This window comes from Acanthaster planci, linkage group LG11 (assembly GCF_054643075.1).
Source record: "Acanthaster planci isolate LZ-2023a linkage group LG11, COTS_SCS, whole genome shotgun sequence".
NCBI classification, from domain to species: domain Eukaryota; kingdom Metazoa; phylum Echinodermata; class Asteroidea; order Valvatida; family Acanthasteridae; genus Acanthaster; species Acanthaster planci.
This window is the reverse complement of record NC_141787.1, coordinates 10,047,507-10,071,083: the sequence shown is the minus strand read 5'-3', so window position 1 is coordinate 10,071,083 and position 23,577 is coordinate 10,047,507. Positions and strand designations below refer to the sequence as shown.

The window sequence follows — 23,577 nt, the reverse complement described above, 5'->3', positions numbered from 1 at the left end:
GTGTAAGAAGGGGGTTAGGGTTTAGTGTTAGGGTTTATGGTTAGGGGTGTAGGGTGAGGGGTAGGGTGTAGGGTTAGGGTTAAAAGGGGGTTAGGGTTAGAAGGGGGTTAGGGTTTGCTTGAGGGTTATGGTTAGGGGTTGGGGTTAGGGTTAGGATTGGGTTTTATGGTTAGGGTTGGGTTGGGTTAGGGTTTGGTGGTAAGGGTTATGGTGAGCGTTGGGTTAGGGTTTGAGTAAGGGGTTAGGGTTTTGGGGGGTTAGGGTTAGGTTCAGAGATAGGGGTAAGGGTTTGGGTAAGGGTTATGGGTTAGGGTTAAGGTTTAGGGTTAGGTGGAGGGTTAGGCTTAGGGTTGGGTTAGGGTTGGGTGGTAAGGGTTATGGTTAGCGTTGGGTTAGGGTTTGAGTAAGGGGTTAGGGTTAGAATGGGGTTAGGGTTAGGTTGAGGGTTAGGGGTAAGGGTTTGGGTAAGGGTTATGGGTTAGGGTTCAGGTTTAGAGTTAGGGTTGGGTTAGGCTTAGGGTTGGGTTAGGGTTGGGTTAGGGGTAAGGGTTAGGATTATTTTTAGGGTAAGGGTTGGGTTGGGTTAGGTTTAGGGTTAGGGGTTAGGATTGTTTTTTTAGGGTAAGGGTTAGGGTTGGGTTGGGTTAGGTTTAGGGTTTGGGGGCTAGGGTTAAGGGTTACGGTTTGTGTTAGGGTTAATTTTAAGGGTCAGGGTTAAGGGGTTAGGGTTTTAGTGTTAGGGTTAATTTTAGGGGGTAAGGGTGAGGGTCTTAGGGTTAGAGTTAGAAGGGGGTTAGGGTGAGGGTTAGAAGGGGTTTAGGGTTGGGGTTTAGGGTTAGGGGTAGGGGTTAGGGTTTGGATTTAGGGTTAGGGGTGTAGAGTTAGGGTTTTAGGGTTAGGGTTTTACGAATAGGGTTAGAAGGGGGTTAGGGTTAGTGTTAGAAGAGGGTTAGGGTTTTAGGGTTAGTAGGTGGTTAGGGTTAGTGTTAGAAGGGGGTTAGGGTTTAGTGTTAGGGTTTATGGTTAGGGGTGTAGGGTGAGGGGTAGGGTGTAGGGTTAGGGTTAAAAGGGGGTTAGGGTTAGAAGGGGGTTAGGGTTTGCTTGAGGGTTATGGTTAGGGGTTGGGGTTAGGGTTAGGATTAGGGTTTTGTGGTTAGGGTTGGGTTGGGTTAAGGTTTGGTGGTAAGGGTTATGGTGAGCGTTAGGTTAGGGTTTGAGTAAGGGGTTAGGGGTTTGGGGGTTAGGGTTAGGTTCAGAGTTAGGGGTTAGGGTTAGAAGGGGGTTAGGGTTAGGGTTAGAATGGGGTTAGGTTGAGGGTTAGGGGTAAGGGTTTGGGTAAGGGTTATGGGTTAGGGTTAAGGTTTAGGGTTAGGGTTAGGTTAGGCTTAGGGTTGGGTTAGGGTTGTGTTATGGGTTAGGGTTAGGATTATTTTTTAGGGTAAGGGTTGGGTTAGGTTAGGTTTAGGGTTAGGATTATTTTTTTAGGGTAAGGGTTAGGGTTGGGTTGGGTTAGGTTTAGGGTTTGGGGGCTAGGGTTAAGGGTTACGGTTAATTTTAAGGGTCAGGGTTAAGGGGTTAGGGTTTTAGTGTTAGGGTTTTGGGGTTAGGGTTAGAAGGGGGTAAGGGTAAGGGTGAGGGTCTTAGGGTTAGAGTTAGAAGGGGGTTAGGGTTAGAAGGGGTTGGGGTTTAGGGTTAGGGGTTAGGGTTAAGGGGTGTAGGGTTAGGGTTTTACGAATAGGGTTAGAAGGGGGTTAGGGTTAGTGTTAGAAGGGGGTTAGGGTTTTAGGGTTAGGGGTGTAGGGTGAGGGGTAGGGTGTAGGGTTAGAGGTTAGGGTTAGGGGTCAGGGTTAGGGTCTAGGGGTTAGAGTTAGGGTTTTATGGTTAGAGTTAGGGGTTGAGTTGGTTAGGGTTTAGGGTTAGGGTTTGGATTAGGGTTTAGGGGTTGGGGCTAGTGTTTTCGGGTGTAGGGTTAGGGTTAATGTGTAGGGTTAGAAGGGGTTAGGGTTTTAGGGTTAGTGTTAGAAGGGGGTTAGGGTTAGGATTAGTGTCGCTAATTCGTGTGCGAAGATGATGGATTCCGTCGGGAAAACCTAAAGTATTCTGATTTGCTTATCGGCGTCATATTAAAAAACGAATTTATTTTACAGAAATTCATTTTAGAGCATTCCAGCGGGTGTTTTCAAGCCATAATCTTATTAGACCAATTACCATGTATTTCAACGTATACCTCCACACTTTATAAAGAGAAGAGATTGAAAATGAAATCAAACACCATTTTAGTTTTCATTTTAGTGCAAAACTACCCAATATTTAGGATTGTGAGTAAAGACGAAGTCATAACTTCCAATGCTTATTGAAAAAAAACCCAAATATGCTCCGAATTCAAGAGTACAGTGTCAATATACTGGCGCGTTAAAAATGACATACTTTTTGTAGTAGAACGAAATTGCCAAAGAGAAAAGTTAGCATAAAAACCAATCCAAATGTGTTATATGTGAAAATGTGGGTTACATCTTGTTGACGTCACCACCTGATTTTTTGACGATTTGTAAATTTTGTGTCATTTTGACATTCTTTTTTCATATCTCCTGACCCAAACAAGTTTTTTCAAAATTCTTTTTGCTCGACCTCCAGCATGTGTATTAGATATCCATTCGTTGGAAAATTTAGTGATGTCATGATGATGTCACCAAAATGTACGATTTTTAATTCTACATGGTAGGCAATTTAGGATCCTTGTAAAATTCACTAGGTACGTTAACAGTTAATCCCTGACTGCATTTCTGAATTGACGTCACAATGACCTCATTCGTTGATTGGTTTTTCAAAGTTTACTTGCATACGAATTTACATACAATACTACTGCCATCTTCCTATCTGCTTATGGATGGTGCATAATGAATCGAGTCCAATTACTTCCACTTTCTACAGAAAAAAACCGTAAATTTCAATTCACGACATTCAGATATATAAGTTTAGCACGATCTGTATTTAAGAGCCTAGTATGAAGTAATAGCGCCATTTACCAGTAAGATTGTCTGCTATAATTTCTGTACAAGGTGACTTTTGCCCTCACTTTGGTGCATACTACACATATACACACACTTGCAGCCGCTACCGTGGCATAAGTGAGGAAAATGCCCTGTGCCGAGCAGTTCGTACTCGTTCCAGCTTCTGCAGTCTGAGAAAAAAGCAAGGACTGGTCGAACGACTAGGACTGTGGGAATCACCCTTTCTAAAAGACTTTTTTCTTGGAATTTAATTGCTCACAAAATATACAAATGATGCTTAGTAAAGGTTCTGAATCCGAAGCAGCTCTGTGGCTGTTCACAACCACATTCCTCTAGTTTGATTTTGGTTTGATTTCTACTGTAGGTGTACCACACCAGGGGTTTATTCCAAAAAGCCATATAGTAATATTGGTTAGAAAACTGTCGTGATAGAGGACAGTTCTGTTTTCCAACCAACCCCTATTTATGGCTGACCATTTCTCTATAAATAATTAATTGCACTTGTGTAGAATTTTACTTGTCAGTGATCTTCATTTTATTTGCTGTGCATTTTTTAGCTATAAACAAATCTGAAATTTCATTTGTAAAAGCAGAAGAATGTGTAAAGTTCGTCAGTCGCAAAGAGGGCTTCTCCTCCATTCCAACGTTTTGTGAGGGAGACACGTGTGTGTGTGCCGCAGGTAATTGGTTTTCCTTTTTGTGAATGTGAGTTACTTTATCGGTACTGTAATTTCATACATGAAAATAAATACACCCTATAAACCTGAATCCATTCGTATGTGGGTGTATGTGTGTTTAATGAACAATTCATTCAGTGGACGTGTTGAGTTGATACTTTTTAAAAAGAATTTCTACGATTCATTTACCCACGCATTTTGGTTACAGAAAGGTAACAGCGATGGTCCTAGTTGCAATCGGTGGTAAAGACAACAACATTAGGCTGCTTATGGATGGTGCATAGTTTTCTCCCTAAGTTTATCATGTTGGAAGTAGTGGAGAAAATATCGGGAGAGACTAAGCAGAGCCCTGTTCCATTTATATTTTGCACGTTCTTTTTTATTGTCGTTTGTCATCTATAAAAAAAGCATTCCAATGTTTGAGTCTTTTAGTGGATTGTGATTGTATCGGTTTCTGGTACGTTTTTCTCTTTAAAATCGATATCCTAGGCTTCGAACCGTATTTGTCATGTATTCAAGGTATTTCACACGATCCAGCTGCCCGCAGGTATCTGCATGAAAACGGCTACTGTCGTGCTTTTTAATTTATCATGCGAATCAGAAGCTGAAACAGCATGCGTATTCGCCTTGAGCAGAAGCATCTACCCACCGGTTGAAATGATCCATCTTGCTCAAGAGCATTAGTTTTCTTGGTTGCGAAGCAGCCGTAATGCGTAGATTTCCTAGTCGTTCATGAACCAGCAAATTTCATACTATACCTTGTGATTCGGGGTAATCTTTAGTTACATAAGAGACGCCTTGCATCAATGGCTGTTTTCTTGGGAATGAGAAGGGCACAAAGGAACCGGTCCATTCCAGAGATAGTGGTCTCTATGCAAAAGCTTTGCCCCGAATCACGAGGTAATAGCAACAGTGTCTTTAGTTTGGGGAATTCCAATCGTTCTGTTTCTGTGAAATAAGATAGCAGGGTGTACCGGATTCTATTCAAACTTAACACGCAAAAGGCTTATTGGCTTGTGTACAAAATAAAGAAGGTAAAAAAGAAAGACGGTTGGTCAAACAGTCATAGATCGAAAGGAACCGTTTTCGCCATAACAGCGTGTTCGAGAAGCGAATAACTACAGCCGGTAGCAATAAAAAACGAAATCGTATTTGAAACTAATCTAATACTACACACAAACAAAATTAACCACAATACTGTAACAAATATAGCGCAGTAGTACAGTTAACGGGCTTCAATTCTTGTATGCAATTTAGGATTTGTTGCGAGTTGGCCCCGATGTGGGTCAGCGCGCGCAACACAGTGTGGGGGTAACCTTATGTTTTGGGCTGTATTGCGTGTGGGTGTATTGTGTGAAGGCAAGCGCAACGAAGAGGCTTGAACTGCTGTAATATATTATCTTGTTTGTTGAAACGAACCAGTTAGAACTCAATACCTGCAGTCTCAGTGAAGTGTGTCTATTCTAATGTACAAATTATCAACTTCATGAAGTCGATCGCCCAAATTGGCCAAAGACCGCGCGGTGAACGTTGCAGTATTTTGTATTTCTCCACCTCCTTCGAAATATGTAGTTTCCAGTTCTTGGCTATAAATAAAAATTGAAGGACTGAGAATTAGGAAACTACATCTTCCCATTTAGTGTAGCTTTTGCCCATGATCACTTTGCTGTGGACTTACGCAGTTGCAATACTGCACTGCAGTGTATTGTTTTTACTGTTGAAAGTATGGAAAAGGTTTGGTGCACTTCCACCACTTACGTTTGTTGTGTGTTCAAAATAAGACAGCAAAACGTTTCTTATCTTAGGAAGCGCTAACGGGATAAACCAGATATTGAGTTAGGATATGCCCGGGGTGTTATAAGACCTTTTCCATTTTAACATTTGTGTGTAACAGGGAAATGTGCACGTGAACCGACCAGGAGTTCAAAGGACTACAGTGTTTACGAAATGACAGCAAGGGCCTGTGCATCGGAAGCCCATTTTGGTTAGTGATCCAGACTTTATTTATATTTTAGTCCCTTTTTTAAAGTTTAATTAGCGGTCAGCAAAAGTAAACCGACAAGATATAGTTTACTTAATATTATACAGACTCGAAAAAGACTAATATTGGCCATGCTCGATTCGATAATTAGTTCTTTATACAAAACATCTTCAGGAATGAGGTAGCATACTGTAACAGCCATTCAACAGGAGTTGAGCTAGATACAGAGTGACTCACCTGTGGTCAAAAACTTGTGCATTGTGCCTAGGGAGTGTTTAGAAACTATATACACTGTCCATGACGCAGTTGTGGCTAACAATTCCAAAAACAATAATTTTTTTCATTAAATTGAGGGTATGTGTATTTTTTTTCTTTTCTATATCACTTAGCTTACAAAGTGCGCGTCGATGCTGTGGTGGGCAAAGGTGATTTTGAGCTGTACAACATGACAATTCTTGAGCCTCTCAAACGAGGTAGGTCCACGATATGATCTGCTAAAAACGGAATTCGGGCAGGTCCCACTTGGAAGCATGAACAGTTTCTTAGAATGTTTGAAAAACATTACTTGAATAAGATGCACTTTACTGCCATAATAATGCCAAGCTATCTCTATGTCTAGTTTTAAGACATTTTGCTCTTCAAGTGACAAATGTTCTGCGGCCTCAACCTTGAAAATTCTAAACTAGACTATCAAGCAAGCTGGTGCATTATACAGTTGATACAGTAGAATTTTTCATAGTGTACAGTGCATTTGTGGGTATATGCCGTTTTTGTTGAAAAATTGAAGAACATTTATGTTACTTTGTCTTATGATTCAAGGCATGGATGAAGTCCTGAATGGTGACGTACGGGTCTTCGTGAAAAGTAAAGGATGTGATACTCCTAAATTCAGGCTACAACATTCGTATTTGGTTATTGGAACAGGAGGATTGCCGGCTAAGGACATGGCAGAATATGCGTGAGTACCTGTCGACTGTAATAGAGATTGTTGATTACTATCTGTTGTATAAGTGTGTAGTGACAACGTCACAACGTTTAAATGTCTTATTAATCGAATGGTTGGATTTTGATTTTTTTCTCATTTGATAACGTCTTTTTTTTGTTTATTTACATATTAAGTTAGATACATGTAAATGAAGAGGTGTGGTCTCAGCCAAATTTGTTTTGAAGTTGCATCTGCTCCGTTGTGTAGACGTTGTATTTTTCACGACGTTGCGGCTTTGTTGAAAAAAACATTGCCATGGAAACATTTGATTGTCTATTCACGACACTGCAAGGATGCACTTTATACGCTGCAACGACGTTGCAGCAAGGTCCCGTGACACCGACACTGACAACAACAATGATACCCGTTTTCAGTGTAGTGAGATTAACTACCGACTGCGGCGCTGCTGCCTTCCACATTACGGCACTCGTTAAAACCAGTTTCTACATCGCGACCCACACCATTCAGATTACTCCACGTTAAATGCGTCTGGTCTTTGTCCTTTATTTATTATCGATAGGTACACGTACCTGATCGATGGAAGAATGTATTTTTACACATACCCTACGGCGGACCAAGAAAGAACTCGTAAATGGCGACGGATCAACCAGAAACTCGTGGAGCTGGAGCGCCAAATGGAACACGGGGCATGCAGATCTTAAAAATGAACTCATTCCCGTACCATACCAGAGTTTAACGGTCAAGTCATTCTTTACATTTCACTTTTCAATATTGGAAGGCATCAGTCTAAATTTTTCAAACGAACTGCTTTAATTTTGTTAATTGGCCTACTTCGCTTATGTTAGTCGTCAACTGATTCTGACTTCAACCCCGCACTTTTGATTGGACGTCCGGATGGAATTGTAACCGGGCATGTGATAAAGCGGATAACAATAATTCCACGTTGTGTCGTATTTTATTGGTATGTCACGAATGTTGCTATTCCGGAGCTCAGTAGATCTATTAAATTTTTGTAGCTTTTGTGCGGGGTGATTGCGTAAATGCTGGCTCGATATACGTGTGGAATTATTTCCTATTCTCTCCACACGGTGACCAGATTTCATGCCGTAGAGCAAACTTGATTGGCGAAAGTCAGAGCTGTTTAAAAACGGCCATAACCAAGCAAAGCCAATCTGATTAGTTTTGAGGGCGGTATTTGAACTAATATCGCTTATTATTTCATCACTGACCTTGACTTAATTTTTATAAGTATTGTTGTTGCCTCGTATGGGTCAAGGCATGCCAGAAATCATACTTTGACCAACGCAAAAAAAGTAAAATTTCTTTAATTCATTTAATAGATTAATACATTTGAGAAACATTTATTTTGTAGCCCTGCCATGGTTTGCCCCTTACATGTACTTGTGCATAGAAATAGTACGTATATATTGACAACAGCACTTCTCGTTGATCTCATACATGGGCTTGAGTTCTTTAACCAGTTTGTAGCTTGACTTACGACATTTATAAATGATTTTTCTGAGTGATTGATAATTTGCGCTAATCAGTGTGCTTTGCTGTAATTTCAACTCTTGATAAAAATTGGACAAGTAGGGCTACAGTTGCCGACGAGAGAACAGAATTGTCGAATGTAGACAATTAAGGGGACCAAAAGGTGTGAGGTGTTTGTATGAATAAAGCAGGATCTGACAAAATATGAGTTGTTTATTTGCCGCTATTTTCCTTTATTTGAGAGGAAAACGTGCAAAAAATTAAGTAAAAATATAAATTGCGTGCAAATAAACCTCAACTTAACCTTTAGCTCAGTTGAACGAATACTTAAAATATAGGACACAGCTTCAACTATTAAGCAAGTATCAAAATGAGACTGTCCGGTCTGAAAAGGAATTTTAACGCTTCAACCTAATTTCCACAATGGGAAAGGAGGTAGCAGGTGCCCCTGAGGATGAACTTGGTGCACTCCCACGTTGAAATTTTTCTTATGACCATTTGACGTTTTGAAGCAATATCCTGCCCATGTCACATACGTTCATCCATCATAAAGCTATCGGTCATATGGTAATGTCTCTCATCGTCCAGTTTTGTACTGCTTAAACTCTTGAGATCGAAACCTCAGGGCAAATGTAGTTGGGCACTGCCGATGTATTCCTACCCAACATCAATAGAGTAACTAAAAACAGCTTAGCCAGCGTAATTGAAAACACACTCAAGAAAGAAACACATACAAAGCTCCATGTGATAAAAAATCCTTAGAAAAAATTTGTTTTGAAAGGAACCATCCCCCCTTTGACACTGCTTTGATCAATGATCGACCATCTATTTCAGTAGCTAGTGCAAGGATGCATGCCTGTAAATTGAAAACAATTCAGCGATTACACAAGCCAGACAGTTTCAATATTTTTGCCCAAGATGTCAATAAATCCGCCCTCCAAAACATGATATGATATATCGTGGCTCCGAGGATATCTGTCCAGAGTATACTGTATTCCGAAAATAACAGTGCTATTTGAGTTCAATATAATCACAACACACCTGGAGAAATCCATTTATTATCATTTCTCATCTTAGCCTTACAATTAAATTCAAGCGATCCATTCTACTTCTCTGTGTGGTACATACTAAGGGGAGTGTAATGGGAATATGTTCGGACACGATTTTCTTTTTACACTAACTTTTCTGAGGTATTTTACCAACATGTTTTACTTTCATCAGTGTCACCGCCACAATATTGAAACCACAAGCCAAAACCCGATCATTCCAAAGGCCCACCGAACTAGGCAAGACACGGACTTCTGGTCCATTAGTCCTCATAAGATATGTCAATATCAATGACATTCGGGACGAAAGTGAGCATACCCTCTTCTCTGGGCACAAGATATATTCTAAGGTCGAATTATCTTACAATTACATTCCTTGCTGAAAGCAAGCCTGTCGTCATATTTGTCGATCAGTGGAAGACATGTTTTTCTTGTTAAATTCGATTGTATATTGAAAAGATCTTTAGACAGAGAATTAAGATGTAAGTAAAAATGCAAAGGGGGTTGTACAGAATGGACTGTGTACGTGAACTGGCACACGTACTAATGGACATGAATAACCTGGTAAATTTATTCTACAGCTTCAGCTGTCAGGGCGGGGAACAGACCATTGCATCAAGATTTGATATAAACATGGATTGGGGTATGACTTTCGTGCACGGTCAGGTGAGATCATATGAGCAAAGAAAAATACGGTATTATAATATATATAAGGTACAGCAAACAAATACATGTATAATCATAAACACTCCTTTTCACTCTTCGGTAGTCTAGGGGCTGATTTAACCCATTAACCCATGAGCACCCATTAACCCTCTGAGCACGTTTAAATCTCAAGCACCAACGTGTTCTTGGATCCAGTCGGTGTAAGCCGACAGCCTGATGTAAATCCCGTACCGACCCTCTACGGCGCAACCCTCTCCCCAGCTGACAATACCAATCTGGACCCATCGTCTGGTACCGTCTGCCACGGTTAGCTGCCTCATGACAGGCCCACCTGAGTCCCCCTTACATGCATCAGAACCGCCCTCCGGTACTCCCGCGCAAAACGCGATATCGGGCTTGTAATCTGACACAGTGGCACACTGAAAGTGATGGAGAAAACTCTGCCTGCATTCCGCGTGTGTGCGCACAGGGACAACGACGTGCCGGAGGAGAGACGATGTAGGCTTAATTCCGTCAATGCACAGGTTCCCATAATCATAAGGCTGTGCTGTTCCCCATCCAGCCAACATTGACGGCTCTCCACTTGGCAAATAGAGTGTTCTCCCTGCGGATAACAAGGGTTATAACTATCTAGCTACCAATTCAAGGTCACTGGAATGCAAAACATGCACCAAAGGAAACGCATACCTTATGAGGAAAAACAGCCCTGTACTGGAAGTTATTACTGTTATGATTTTTTAAATGACAGAAAAGTGAATGTGTGTCCAAATAATGCAGAAGACAGTATAGAAAGTACGGTGCAAATTTCAATACTGTATTTGGAAGGTCGATACAGATAGTAAGTTTTGTTTGTCCTTTAGTCACCAAAAATTACAATTTTATGTATTTTTGGAGCTTTTATTGAATATACTTAAATAAAAACTTCGTTGGTATCCAAGGCTACAAGGTGTTTTATAACAAGGTGCTCTCACCTGTTAGTGCAAGGTGTGGCATACATATGGTTCTCACTCGGGAGCTCAGCTTGACATTACAACTTAACCGCAACAGGGCAATATCATTGTCAAGATTGTCCGAGTTGAATGCTTCGTGCCTTATCAGGGCGTGGTCACCGTCGAGTGTATACACCAGCGCAGGGTCGAAGTATTGTAGAGATGACATTGATTTGTCTATAATTCCTGGAAGAAAGAGTGTCAACGTTTATGTCTTTTGCAGAACAATAGTCGCAAATTGTCCCATGTGTTGGTGTTGGGCATTGTTCCTAAAATAATGCAGCGGCTACTGACGTCTGAGGCTTGAATATTGTATGGAGGCATAAAGGCAGCTATAACCTAAATTTGATCTGTTCGTTTCGAACTTCGACGTGTTTTGAAGCACAAGATGTCAAAACTTTCGGCAATGTATATAACAGGACCTTAAATCTTGAGGCACTGGCAGCGATATTAACAATATTGTCTTCACACGTATGTCTGCAGTGATATTGTCTGAGATCTACAGTTTACAACAAATGATTTGCCAAGCTTATCTTGCCTCCTTTGGTATACGGAAAATCTTATAAAGGGAAACACTTTGGTCATTTTTATCTAAAAGTGATTCCTTGGTAGAAAATCGACAGCCAACATAAACTTTACATAAACTTCACGTAAAGTTTATGTTTTCTACCAAGGAATCACTTTTAGATACAAATGACCAAAGTGTTTCCCTTTATAAGATTTTCCATATACCAAAGGCGGCAAGATAAGCTTGGCAAATCATTTGTTATAAACTGTAGATCTCAGACAATATTGTTAATATCGACAGCCAACATAAACTTTACGTGAGAAGAATACCATGTAACAAGATTAACAAGAAAATAAGCTCAGGCGCGGATATAAAGGATATTTCACGGATTAACGATTAAATGCCCGCATTTCTCACGGGTGGTGTTACTAAAATCTAAACCCCCACATGGTACCTGTGTACACTCTGATGTCAGACGGTTTACACTGGCGGAAGCAGTGTGCAGCGGACAGGACCCAGTTACGAGCAATTAGGCTGCCGCCACAGAAAAATCTTGGCTAGAAATTACAATCAAATTGTGCAATGTAAAATTTATTAAAAGGAATGCTTTACAATATACTTCTGTTTGCTTAACTGCTGCGTTCACAGCAAACAAACAAACAAACAAACACCCCAACACCCCAACAAACAAACAAACAAACAAACAAACAAAACAAACAAACAAACAAACAAACAAACAAACAAACAAACAAACAAACAAACAAACAAACAAACAAACAAACAAACAAACAAACAAACAAACAAACAAACAAACAAACAAACAAACAAACAAACAAACAAACAAACAAACAAACAAACAAACAAACAAACAAACAAACAAACAAACAAACAAACAAACAAACAAACAAACACCCCAACAAACAAACAAACAAACAAACAAACAAACAAACAAACAAACAAACAAACAAACAAACAAACAAACAAACAAACAAACAAACAAACAAACAAACAAACAAACAAACAAACAAACAAACAAACAAACAAACAAACAAACAAACAAACAAACAAACAAACAAACAAACAAACAAACAAACAAACAAACAAACAAACAAACAAACAAACAAACAAACAAACAAACAAACAAACAAACAAACAAACAAACAAACAAACAAACAAACAAACAAACAAACAAACAAACAAACAAACAAACAAACAAACAAACAAACAAACAAACAAACAAACAAACAAACAAAACAAACAAAACAAACAAACAAACAAACAAACAACCCCAACAAACAAACAAACAAACAGTCAGTTAGTTATAGCGGCCTGTAACGTAATTTTAAAAACTAAAAAATGTCGTTGCTACGTTCTTTGCTCTTTACACAGCAGTTCTTTTCAGTATACGTGATAAACTACAAGCAGGTAGATTACAATACGTCCAAAGTCAGGATAAGCTGTGGCATGGCCCTATGCTAATACTCGAACTCTAATTTCGTGCAATAGATAAGTTGACGAGTGACAAAGGAAGGTTTTAATGAGTCCAAGGGCGTTGTGCGTGGTCTACATCTTTCCACATAACATGAATTAAACTAAGAGTGTAGGTTCAATTAACAAGAGCTGACGAGTGATTGGCTCGAGAACCTGCCCCTTGCGGCCATATAAATGAAAAAACCACCATCAAAACAAAGCATCGACTGAGATTTAATAATCCAGTCATCTTCGATTTGTGAGTGTCCAATTCTTACTTCTGTGACCTACGGTTAACTCTTCATCGAACATGCTCTGCAACCAACTGTGGAATTACCAAACATCTTGTGCAGTTTACATGACAGAACAGCGCCACCTGCCAGGGCCACTGGCCTGCTTCTGAATGCTGTCCGCCTGCTACAGTTGCCCAAGTCCGATGTCTAGGGTTTTCTTGATAACCACAGTCATCTGGAAACAAGAGTAACAAGTATGCCGTATGATCGGTCAAAATTTTAAAAGGCGCCGTGATCAAACTCTTCGTCATTTACGCAGACACGAATGTAGGCCTATTTCAACAATACAAGTGGCAAAAGACACCTAAACTTACAGGCAACAAATGGCTCATGTGACAGAAAATTCGCATAGTGGGATGGAGAAACGGTCTGAAAAGAACTGTTTGAATGGTTTTTAAATGTGGGGCGATCATTTGGTTTAACGCTTGAATTAGGGTTGGAGAGGTTAGCGCATACATGGCCTCCTTTGTTGTCACCTTTTGGCGGGCTAAACGTGTATACTTCTCCATCTACAGGGGAAAACCATTCTTGATATTATGTGTACATATACGAATTATATATGTACATATAACATTGGTAAAGTTGAATGCCTTTTGACTTTATTTCTTTCCTTCAATGCCTGGAGATCTCATTTTCATATTTTGCCAGCAGACTGTGAGAAAACTTTGGTCATGAGGCAAATTTTGAGCAAACGGATTTAGCAGCAAGCAACAGGTTAATAAGTAAAAGTATATTTTGCTGGACCTCATATTGAAATGTTAACTTTTGGTTCTACACTAGCAAAGAAGGCGAATTCTTAAAAGGGTATGAGCTTTTGTCTGGACAAAATCGGTTGGCACTCCTAACCAAACAGACGGGCGTTCGGATGCTTTACTTAAAAATACTAGTCAAATGTAAGTTAAAAAAAAATCGCAAGAAGTATAAACACTCGACTTTGGGTTGGGAAATTTCCAATATGACCAAACATTTCAGAAAATTTCAAGAACATAAATGAGGCCGACTCCGGGAAGTGTTCAATTTGACATGAAATGATCCAGTATCGTTTTTGGTGTCCCTGGAAAACAAAGTTTACGAAGCAACATGAATGTATCATCAAAATTAATGTAACTAATTAAAAAAAATAATGTTGGTTCGATTTTCTTAACATATTGCTTTGGAAGCTTGTTAATTCCTTGTTGCATATGAAACGCAGCTTAAAATCTCACTAGAGTTTCCGTGGCAGAAACAAATGCTGCATTTTAACCCACGCTGCTAATTACTGAGTTTTAGTACCGTCAATGACCACAGATACCCATTGGGTCACCAAACAGATAGCTTATCGGATTGATTAAATAGACTCATAATTCGAATATCTTTTTCACAAGAGCTTTAAATACCGAATGTCACTTGATCAGAGGCGGTCCTCGTTGGCACGCTCTCGTTGTTTAGTCCTCCTGTTGTTAGGAAATCAGGATCGATAGATGAATCTGGGCTCTCGTAGACACTGTAATTCTTAAAACCGGGACCTGCCGTTAAAGTAAGCCAAGACATATTTCTATCCACAAAATCTACAGGGTGCAAAATTTATGTGCTACCTCCTGTTAGAGTTAGGAATGTAGACTGTTGCGCTAAACATGGACAAGGACTGCATCTAATTGAAACCTCACAAGAGCCTCGTGAGTTTTTGAGCTTGAATATTATTTTGGCAATTTTCTGAAATTGTCACGGTGACCGAGTATCAATTCAAATCAATTACAAATTACAAATTCTTCCCTGTTCCACCTCTTTCAAGAGTTCGAAGTCTTTGATCCATTAGGGGTACCACTAAAACGTCATGAACTGGAGTTTGAAATCTTGTCCACAAAATCGTTTTCACATAATTTTTTTTCTTAAATTCCCTAGCCACTCGGTAAATTACATTTGGTCCATTTACTGTGTAGATCTTAGTATTGTCCCGTAACATCCATCAGATGAGGGATTTCTCGGTACAGCTGAATGTTCAGTATAGTAGTGTTTAGAAAAGAGGAATTTCACATGAAATGTCAGATGAAAATGAGGAAAACAAATCTTTAAAGAAAGAATGAACTAACTTTTGCCTTACTTTCCGGGCAAGGTCCTTGGCTGGCGACCCGAATGTCTAAATCCAGCAAACAGGCTGTAGCCTTCAATTTGCAGATGCTGGCATAAGTTCGACCGTCACTTCCACATTGCTCCTGGCCCACGACGTCATCGCAGTGCTGAGGATGGATGCATCTGCATGTCCACTCCCCATCGCGTTTGGTGTCCATGCACTCCTGCCACACCTCACAGTTGCACTCAGGTGACTCAGGAGCGTCGACTCCCGCTATGAATAATAATTGATGCGTGAAAGTTTCTGTGCTTGAAAATTCTAGGAAGGGATCGCTTGGCTGGTGGAGATTGCTTTTATAGGTCTACCTAGTAATACCTTCATATCAGAGCTTTTACTATGAGACTTGTCCAGCTATACTTTGCAACATGTGATCAAGATGTTTATTTCAGGAGAGGAAAATACAATGTACTGCATTGCATTTTTACACTTCAGGGATGCAAACCTATCGAAAAGTTGGGCACGTCAGGCATGCTCAATGAGGCAAAACTCTCGTTGCGTATTGCAGCAGTAATAACTGTTCTGATTCATACCAGCCAATACCTCACAGGGAAAAGGGATGTTACTTACACTGCTCGAAATCAAATGAAACGCCACGGTATCGCATGCACACGATATGTGGGCTCCCCAGCTAGAAAGGTGTTACAGAAATGCAAAGTTCTACCGCCGGCATGTGAGCTTGCGGTAAGAATCCCACAAACGCAGATATATTGTTTTTGGAGGTAATTGCTCACGTGTAATTGCTACCAGTAACATGCCCTACCCTCAAATGATGGTATTTTAGCATGGTGTCACGACACATGAACGCATCGCTACGATATCACTAGCAGTGTCGTTTGTAACAGCCCATGAACATAACATGTAATCTGTCTGGATATGTAGTTCTGTAAATATGTAGATATGAACACTTAGGATAAAACCTTCTCATCCTCATCTGGGGACAACCACGAGGTAGCGAATTGCTCTAATCTGTGCTCCGGTAAGGAATCATTCAAGATTGCAACCAGTCTGAAGCAAGTCATAAATTATTAGGTGAAGTCTGAACCACCTGACTACGGCCTGATATTACACAATTGGATGGGAACTGCTACGGCCTGCCCCATAGACTCGTTCGTAATTCCAGGTCGCAGCCTATTAATTCAGACACAGCGTCATGGGTATCTGGTATCCATTTGCTAAACTGGCAACCTCCTCTCAGCCCCCAGAGACCCATGAAATATTGATTTGTATGATTCCGCATTACCCATACCATTAGTGTGTTCGTGGATCTGGATGGGTGATTCCCCAGCGCCAATGTGATCATGGATCCATTCCTTGTACGCTGAGAGTCTCGTGTAAATCCCGTATCGACCCTCTTGAGCGCAACCCTCTCCCCAGCTGACAATGCCGATCTGGACCCATCGCCTGCTGCCGTCTGCCACCCTCAGTTGTCTCATGACAGGCCCGCCTGAGTCCCCCTTGCATGCGTCCAGGTTCCCCTCTGAATAGCCAGCACAGAATGCTATGGCAGGCTTGTAGGCAGTCACAATGCTACACCTAAAGTGGTCCTGTATGCTGTCCCTGCATTCTTGGTCCGTGCGCACAGGAATAGCAACTTCCTTTAGCACCGGCGAGGCTGGTTGGTACGGATCATCCAGACAGTCCCCTTCTATGTCGTAGGGATCTGTGGACCCCCAGCCAGCCACGTACGCCGCTCCATTCGTCGAATAAAGCTCAGTATCTACAAATGCATGTCCACGTTAAAAAAAAATATTTAATTCGTTATTTTATTTTCACACATATACACTTGTGAGTGTTGTATCCCGTGAAAGGTACGGGGATTAAACGTGTAAACTATAGGCCTAATGTTACGACCATACATTTTTGGTTTATTTGGAACCTGCAAAGCTCCCAAATATACGGCATATAAGAAATTCCCAAATCGATGATTCACACTTCTACAGTTCGGAAAGGAGCAAACAGATCGACTTTACACGTGAATTTATCGCCTCCTTCCTCGGTTCCCCTCGTAATCTTGTGGTCCTTTGTGACCACGGGTACTTCATAAAATATCTGATTGCATAAAAACGCAACTACGTGTTCATCCAATCCATCGCAGACTTATCATCACAAAATGATACGTTCAGGGTGCAGTGCAGTCGTGATGGGCAGCAAATACACGCAAGTGAAATTTCAGCTGCGAGAACAGGTTGAAAATCTCACCCCTACATCAATTAAAAATCAACTAATTACTCGTGAACTTGTAATTACCCTCACCTTGCATAGTAGGTTGTGGCAGGCAGATGGGTCTCACGGTGGGACTGAATGTGACATTCCGACTCAACCGTAGCAGGGCAATGTCGTTATCAAGGTGCCTGTTGAATGCTTCATGCATTATCAGAGCATCGTCACCATCAAGGTTGTACATTTTGGTCGGGTCAAACTCCAGAAGTGAGTCCCGGGATTTGTCTATTATACCTAAAACAATTGGAAAGAGTTAAGTATTGGTAGTAGATCAGTTAGACAATTATCCCATATCCTTTTCACATGGGCGCCCATATATATTACATAATTACATATAGGCAAAAACTCGACTCCACTGTGGACTGCGGTTTACGATGGCATTTGTATTTTAACAAAATGTAATTTCATTATTTTCTTGGAGTTTGGTCTAGCGGGGAGTTGACGACAATGATATATCCACTGGGAGACTACAACTGTATAACTAGTACCGGTACCAGTCTAGATTCAAAGACTGAGGCCTACTTAAAACATTTTTCATATGCGCGGCTTTCGGTTCATACGGACATCAGGAGCCCAGAAAATGCGTATATACTGGAGAGGAGCCTGTATAACCGAGGCTGAACGCGTTCGTACGATCCAAGCTTATTTTGTACATATTTTAAACAACCTAAAGATTGGAGAGTCGCTTGGTGGGGGCACCTGCAACTCTGCACAAACAGACATGCTGTTTCACATCGGCAGTGGTTTACAAATCATGTTCTTACACTGGTGTGTGGACGCAATAGTAATGTGATGAAAGTATCATTTTTATGAAGACTTAAAACCTGAATGTAGCTGACACAAAAGTGAAGACAAACAAGAAATTGCTTGTAGTCTGTTTCAAAAGGGACCTGTACTCGTTAGATAAGAAAAACGTGCGGTTTTAAGAGATGACGTCATCATGGCGTCTTCACTCACCAAATGGGAGATATTTTGGTCGCTCAGGTGCGGCAGTTATACCATAATTGTCCTTTTCTATCGATATCGCCATTTATAAGTCATTTTAAATTAACCAGCCAACAATAGCTCACACATGACGCTAACAAAGAAAGAGTTAAAAGTATGTTTGCTGCCATTAGTGCGTCTCACAAGTATCTAACATATCCACATATCCCCCAAACAGCAAAATTAAGTTAAGAATTCCATGGCTTCCTGCTTTTCTGTCCAACAAGGTGTTGGTGGACATTTCTCTTGGCATACATATCACATCGACCTGTACTAATCAAAGTTCTTTAAAATTTCCAACCAAGGAAACCCAAGGTTGGAACACCAGGCAGTATCTGAAAAAATGACACACTGCGTTTGTGACTTAACTTTGAGAAAATTGATTGATCTCAGGTACAGGCTGCATGACCCTTACGTTTGGTGTCACCAAAAGTGCAAAGTTATGCGAATACAACTTTTTCCTGCAGCAAATTAAAACGTAATGATAAGCCCAAGCGATACATAGGAGCTGAATCTTCACTGGACCAAAGCGCTCCATCTGTTTGTGTTCCCTGTAAGGTTCAGTTTGTGAAATGTTACATTCTTTCGCAAAACCATCACCAAAAAAGGACACAAAAAGAACACTCGTTAGACGAGACAATTCGGTATTGCGTAAAGTCTCAAGGTGATAAATTCTTCGTCCAAGAGATTACTGTAGAGAGAGATTTGTCATGAAAGAACTTCCCACCGTGCTTGCCTGTCACTTAATGCACATTAGAGATGCTTGCTCGTGTGCATATTATTTGTTTGCATTATGCATGTTTATTTACTTGGGTTTCTGAAGCTCCAACACTACTTCAAAAACTGAACCAGCCCCTTACTTGGCGGAGGACAATTCTTTGACGACCGCATGAAGGGTGCAGACAATAGACAGTCATTTTAGATAAATTTTACACTGAAGCTCCTTTATCAGCTGAAACCTCGGTTACACAAACAAAACAGAGCCTTTTGTCAAGTTGTAGAAATTCCAAAAGCCGCTATTTTCTTCACATCAGTTAAATTCATTATCTGAACCTTATATTACCTGTATATACTCGGATGTCACCCACGTCACACCTTCTGAAGCACTGCGCTGCAGACAGGACCCACTTACGAGCAATGAGGCTGCCACCGCAAAAAAACGTGGGCTGCAAGTACATGTAGAGAATGTATGTAGAGCTGTGAAATCACCGATCTTTACGGAGCTGGTCTTCAGTCTTTTTCATGTACCCTATGGAGTGTGGACGGTCAAATTCTGTAAATTGCGGGAAAATACTGTGTGTATGTACATAGGCCATACTGTGATCAGTGCTGAAGGCTGTCTTTTCTATCTGGAGGTCATGTGCTCCTGTCGTTGGGATGCTCGGATCAGATGCCCGAACGAAAACAAACGGGTGCTTGACTATTTGTGACAAGCTTGTTATGGTAAAATCACTGCCGATTTTGAAATGAAGTGTATAAGAATGATGCTGGCTGACACATGGGGCGATTGCAAGAACAAGCCGTGTATGCCTACCACACAGTCATCACATCCTGCAATGTTCGGATCACAAAACAAAGCCACTTGCCAGGGCCAGTTACCACTCTCTGAAAATTCTCCGCCAACTATTCTTGGCGAACGCCGGTCGCTTGGGCGTGTGTTGTATCCGCATGGCGAGTAGTCTGGAAAATAAGGCGTTTCATTTAGAATGTATCATAAAGAGGCCCAGATTCAAACAAAGTTCCTAATTGGATCACAAATTTTGTTTTTAAGAAATCAACTCTCTGTGATATAGTCAACCATGATTCCCTTTGAGCCAATTCCAGGCAGGACTTTACAGTCCCGTAGATAATTATCGTCCATCTCCAGTTCGAATCATGCACTTGGGCAAATTCTGAATTCGAGATGTTGACACTAAACACGTGCGCAGGGATCTATCGAGTGTTGTAGTTACCACGGATAAAAGTGTGCTTTCCTCTGCACGGGAGAGACAGTCTGTTGGAAGTTCAACCGAGCTCGTGCATATCCCAGCGCACAGGCAGATATTCACATAATTATTCCAATATAAACTGGCAGCGTGCGGTCAGCGAACCCCTCGTCAAACGCGAATTAACCTGCACGTGCAAACGGTGATGAGTTCTACCAAGGGATAGCCGTTACCACATAAAATACGCCCTCTACAAACAAACAGTTTTGTCAGTAAGAATCGAATCCCCCTTTCTGAACCTCATTTTTACCTATGGGCGAGATTGGGCGCGAACTATAGTTTGAGCAGTAGTCAGATGCTATTTCAAAAATGCGCACACGCAATTCAGTTACACTTGAACGACTATAGTCGGCCTATTTTTTTAAAATCTCATCGTTACGCATAATTATGTCGCCGTTGGCTGCGAATCTCGCAGCGTACATGGTCATTGAAATCTCGTACGATCATTTCGCGTGAATGGTTCCCTCCGCAATGAAAACTGAAATAGGTTATTGATAACCAGCAGTGCCACCATGACCTGGGGCCTGGTCCCAAATGCTCGATTAGATTGTCCAAACCATCCATCGTTCGGGCGATGTTAGTCGAAATATATAGAGTACTGAAGTGTGATGTCATTTTGAATCAGTAAGTTTAGTGCAAACGAATGGAATACAAGCGCAAGCGCCTTGGTTCACGCGCTGGTTCTCGCACTAATGCCTTTTACAAGCATTATGCACGTGACGTACATGTATTCACTTCGGCACTTCATAGCTGACTATAGTTTTCGCTCGAACTTGCCTGTAAATATGCATACTCTATGCATAGCTTCCGGATGTACAGAAGCAAAATTTGCCCTCGTTGAGATCTATTCATCGGACAGACGAAAATTTATTAAATGTTTGTTCCTAGTTATTGTCTGGGCTAGAAGGTTTAGTTTCCAATGAACCTTGATCTGGACCAAGAGAGGGGGCTATTTCCTTCACAATGGAGGTTCCTTTGGTACTAACTTGAGCGTCGCTGGTTCACGAACGACTACGAAACGCAAACGTTGCGGTCGCATCGCGAACAAACAAAATGATTACTCGCGACCAGCGCGGCGTGCTTCTGGGGTGCTTCTGCTTCCAACAAAAAGAATAGCTGATCGCTAAAACGGTTGGATGTGATGTCTCAGACTTCATGTTGTTTTGGCCTTGCATGAATGGAACGTGCATTAAAAACTATGCACGATGGCACTTTTAAAATGGCTTTCCATCGCCTCCAATCTAAATTGAGCCTCACCTTTACAAGTTGGAAACGGGTGGGACCAGCTACCAGCCTGGCACGTGAGAGTCGTTTCCCCCAACGGATGGAATCCTGATCGGCACACAAATTCCACCATGGAACCTGGAGAGTTTCCTCCGTCCGCCGCCAGACTCAGGTTGGGGTCTAGCTCTGCAATCTTTATCCGAGGGCAGTCATGAGCTAGCAGGAAGGAACACACAAAACCATCGCAAAACACTTTTAATTCATCAAACAGAAACGCCAAGGACAAACATCATAAGAAACATCCACTCCATAGATTTTGCGCTTGGAATCATTCGAGAGTGCAACCAGTCTAATGCATACCAGGAAATATTACCTGTAACAAACTCAGCGGAGAACTTCGACGCGCTTGCTGACGAAAACAACGGATCCAGGTGACTGGTGCACTATCGTTAATGTCGAACTTAAGCTAAGGTGTCATGCTTAAAATGCTAAAAAACAGAGCATGCTAATCACGTGGAACCAGGTTGGTTGCCGCCATTAAGCGCCTACAAGGCCTTCCATGGGCAACGTTGGCGATGCGTTTGTTTGAAAAGCGTAAAATCTTTTTGGGTGTAGTAATAGCACAATAGGGGTCCAATTTCCCTTGGATTCCGGAGTAGGGCTCTAAATATGGGAGCCATTTGGGTCATGAAGTCTTCACAAATGGGAGGAATGAAAAAGGGCTGTCATTATTCCAGTGGTCGGTACGTACTGCATTGGTTTGAGCATGGTTCGATGCACTCTAACATAAAAGGCAGAGATACTTTTTTTTTTAATCATGAAACTCTTTACAAAAAATTTTAATGACGAACATTTCCTGCCATAGGTAAGAAAATGTTACCAAACCCCAAGATAGGTGCAAATTTTGGCGGGTTGAACCTCATCTCAGCCTCAGTACATTGATTTGTACGATTCAACATTACCCATGGCCATACCACTAGTGTGTTCGTGGATCTGGATGGGTGATTCCCCAGCGCCAATGTGATCATGGATCCATTCCTTGTACGCTGAAAGTCTCGTGTAAATCCCGTATCGACCCTCTTGGGCGCAACCCTCTCCCCAGCTGACAATGCCGATTTGGACCCATCGCCTGCTGCCGTCTGCCGCCCTCAGTTGTCTCATGACAGGCCCGCCTGAGTCCCCGTTGCATATGTCCAGGTTCCCCTCTGAATAGCCAGCACAGAATGCTATGGCAGGCTTGTAGGCAGTCGCAATGCTACACCTAAAGTGGTTCTGTATGCTGTCCCTGCATTCTCGATCCGTGTGCACAGGAATAGCAAGTTCCTTAAGCACCAACGAGGTTGGTTGGTAAGTGGAAACCCGACAGTCCCCATCTGTGTCGTAGGGATCTGTGGACCCCCAGCCAGCCACGTACGCCGCTCCATTCGTTGAGTAAAGCTCAGTATCTACAAAAATCCCACAGTAAAAGTAATTGAAACCACTGTCTTATTTTCACATACATACATACATACATACTCGTGCCTCAATCCACCAAAACGTAGGGCCTACAGGATATTTGGATATTTTGTTAACTGAGTGCAACCTGGAGTTTTTGTTATTACTTAGTTTTTATCTCTACGCTTACTTTTATCCGTTGGAGAATGCTTAATTTCCATTTTTGCAAACGGGAGAGAAATATGTAACGATAAAAGCAAGAGTTTCGGTCAGTTCGCATTTTTGTTTAAAATTCCCCCATTGTACACGTGTTACCTAGTCTGCAAGTTTTTGCAGCAACATTCGGTACTGAAACCCCAGTGAAAAGTATGAAAATGGTCCAGATCGGAAGGGTACGAGTTTCATACATGAGAAACTGTTTCATTTCCTATTTCCCAACATAAGGGAAACAGGCCTATCTTCGAATGAAGACATAAGTTGTTTTCAGTCATGCTTCCATTTTTTTCGTGGGGGGTTCTCCATTTTAAATACGCTAGCAGTAT

General features: G+C 41.4%; 2 protein-coding genes across 6 annotated transcripts in view; one reads left to right on the top strand and one right to left on the bottom strand.

Annotated features, from left to right (window-relative positions):
* The window catches only part of LOC110989110 (complement C3-like), a 92,141-nt gene extending 83,830 nt beyond the window's left edge, over positions 1-8,311 (top strand). For 2 of the 3 annotated variants that reach the window (XM_087143325.1, XM_022253252.2), the window contains exons 35-39: positions 3,602-3,691; positions 5,583-5,672; positions 6,059-6,142; positions 6,489-6,627; positions 7,175-8,311. In XM_087143325.1, coding sequence (XP_086999451.1) covers positions 3,602-3,691; positions 5,583-5,672; positions 6,059-6,142; positions 6,489-6,627; positions 7,175-7,316 — 545 coding nt within the window. In that variant the 3' untranslated portion in view covers positions 7,317-8,311. The remainder of the gene's footprint in view (positions 1-3,601; positions 3,692-5,582; positions 5,673-6,058; positions 6,143-6,488; positions 6,628-7,174) is intronic. The other variant, XM_022253253.2, reaches the window with a different exon arrangement.
* A 4-nt stretch (positions 8,312-8,315) lies between these two features.
* The window catches only part of LOC110989111 (transmembrane protease serine 9-like), a 36,531-nt gene continuing 21,269 nt past the window's right edge, over positions 8,316-23,577 (bottom strand). Inside the window, exons 12-23 of one of the 3 annotated variants that reach the window (XM_087143327.1) lie at positions 22,576-23,046; positions 21,635-21,817; positions 19,927-20,072; positions 19,456-19,558; positions 17,442-17,642; positions 16,435-16,905; positions 15,159-15,401; positions 14,455-14,511; positions 13,123-13,253; positions 11,770-11,872; positions 10,790-10,993; positions 8,316-10,422 (exon numbers count right to left, since the gene is read on the bottom strand). In XM_087143327.1, the coding sequence (XP_086999453.1) occupies positions 9,986-10,422; positions 10,790-10,993; positions 11,770-11,872; positions 13,123-13,253; positions 14,455-14,511; positions 15,159-15,401; positions 16,435-16,905; positions 17,442-17,642; positions 19,456-19,558; positions 19,927-20,072; positions 21,635-21,817; positions 22,576-23,046 (2,750 nt within the window). In that variant the 3' untranslated portion in view covers positions 8,316-9,985. Of the gene's footprint in view, positions 10,423-10,789; positions 10,994-11,769; positions 11,873-13,122; positions 13,254-14,454; positions 14,584-15,147; positions 15,402-16,434; positions 16,906-17,441; positions 17,643-19,455; positions 19,559-19,926; positions 20,073-21,634; positions 21,818-22,575; positions 23,047-23,577 lie in introns of those variants that run through there. The other 2 variants (XM_087143326.1, XR_015427187.1) reach the window with 2 other exon arrangements.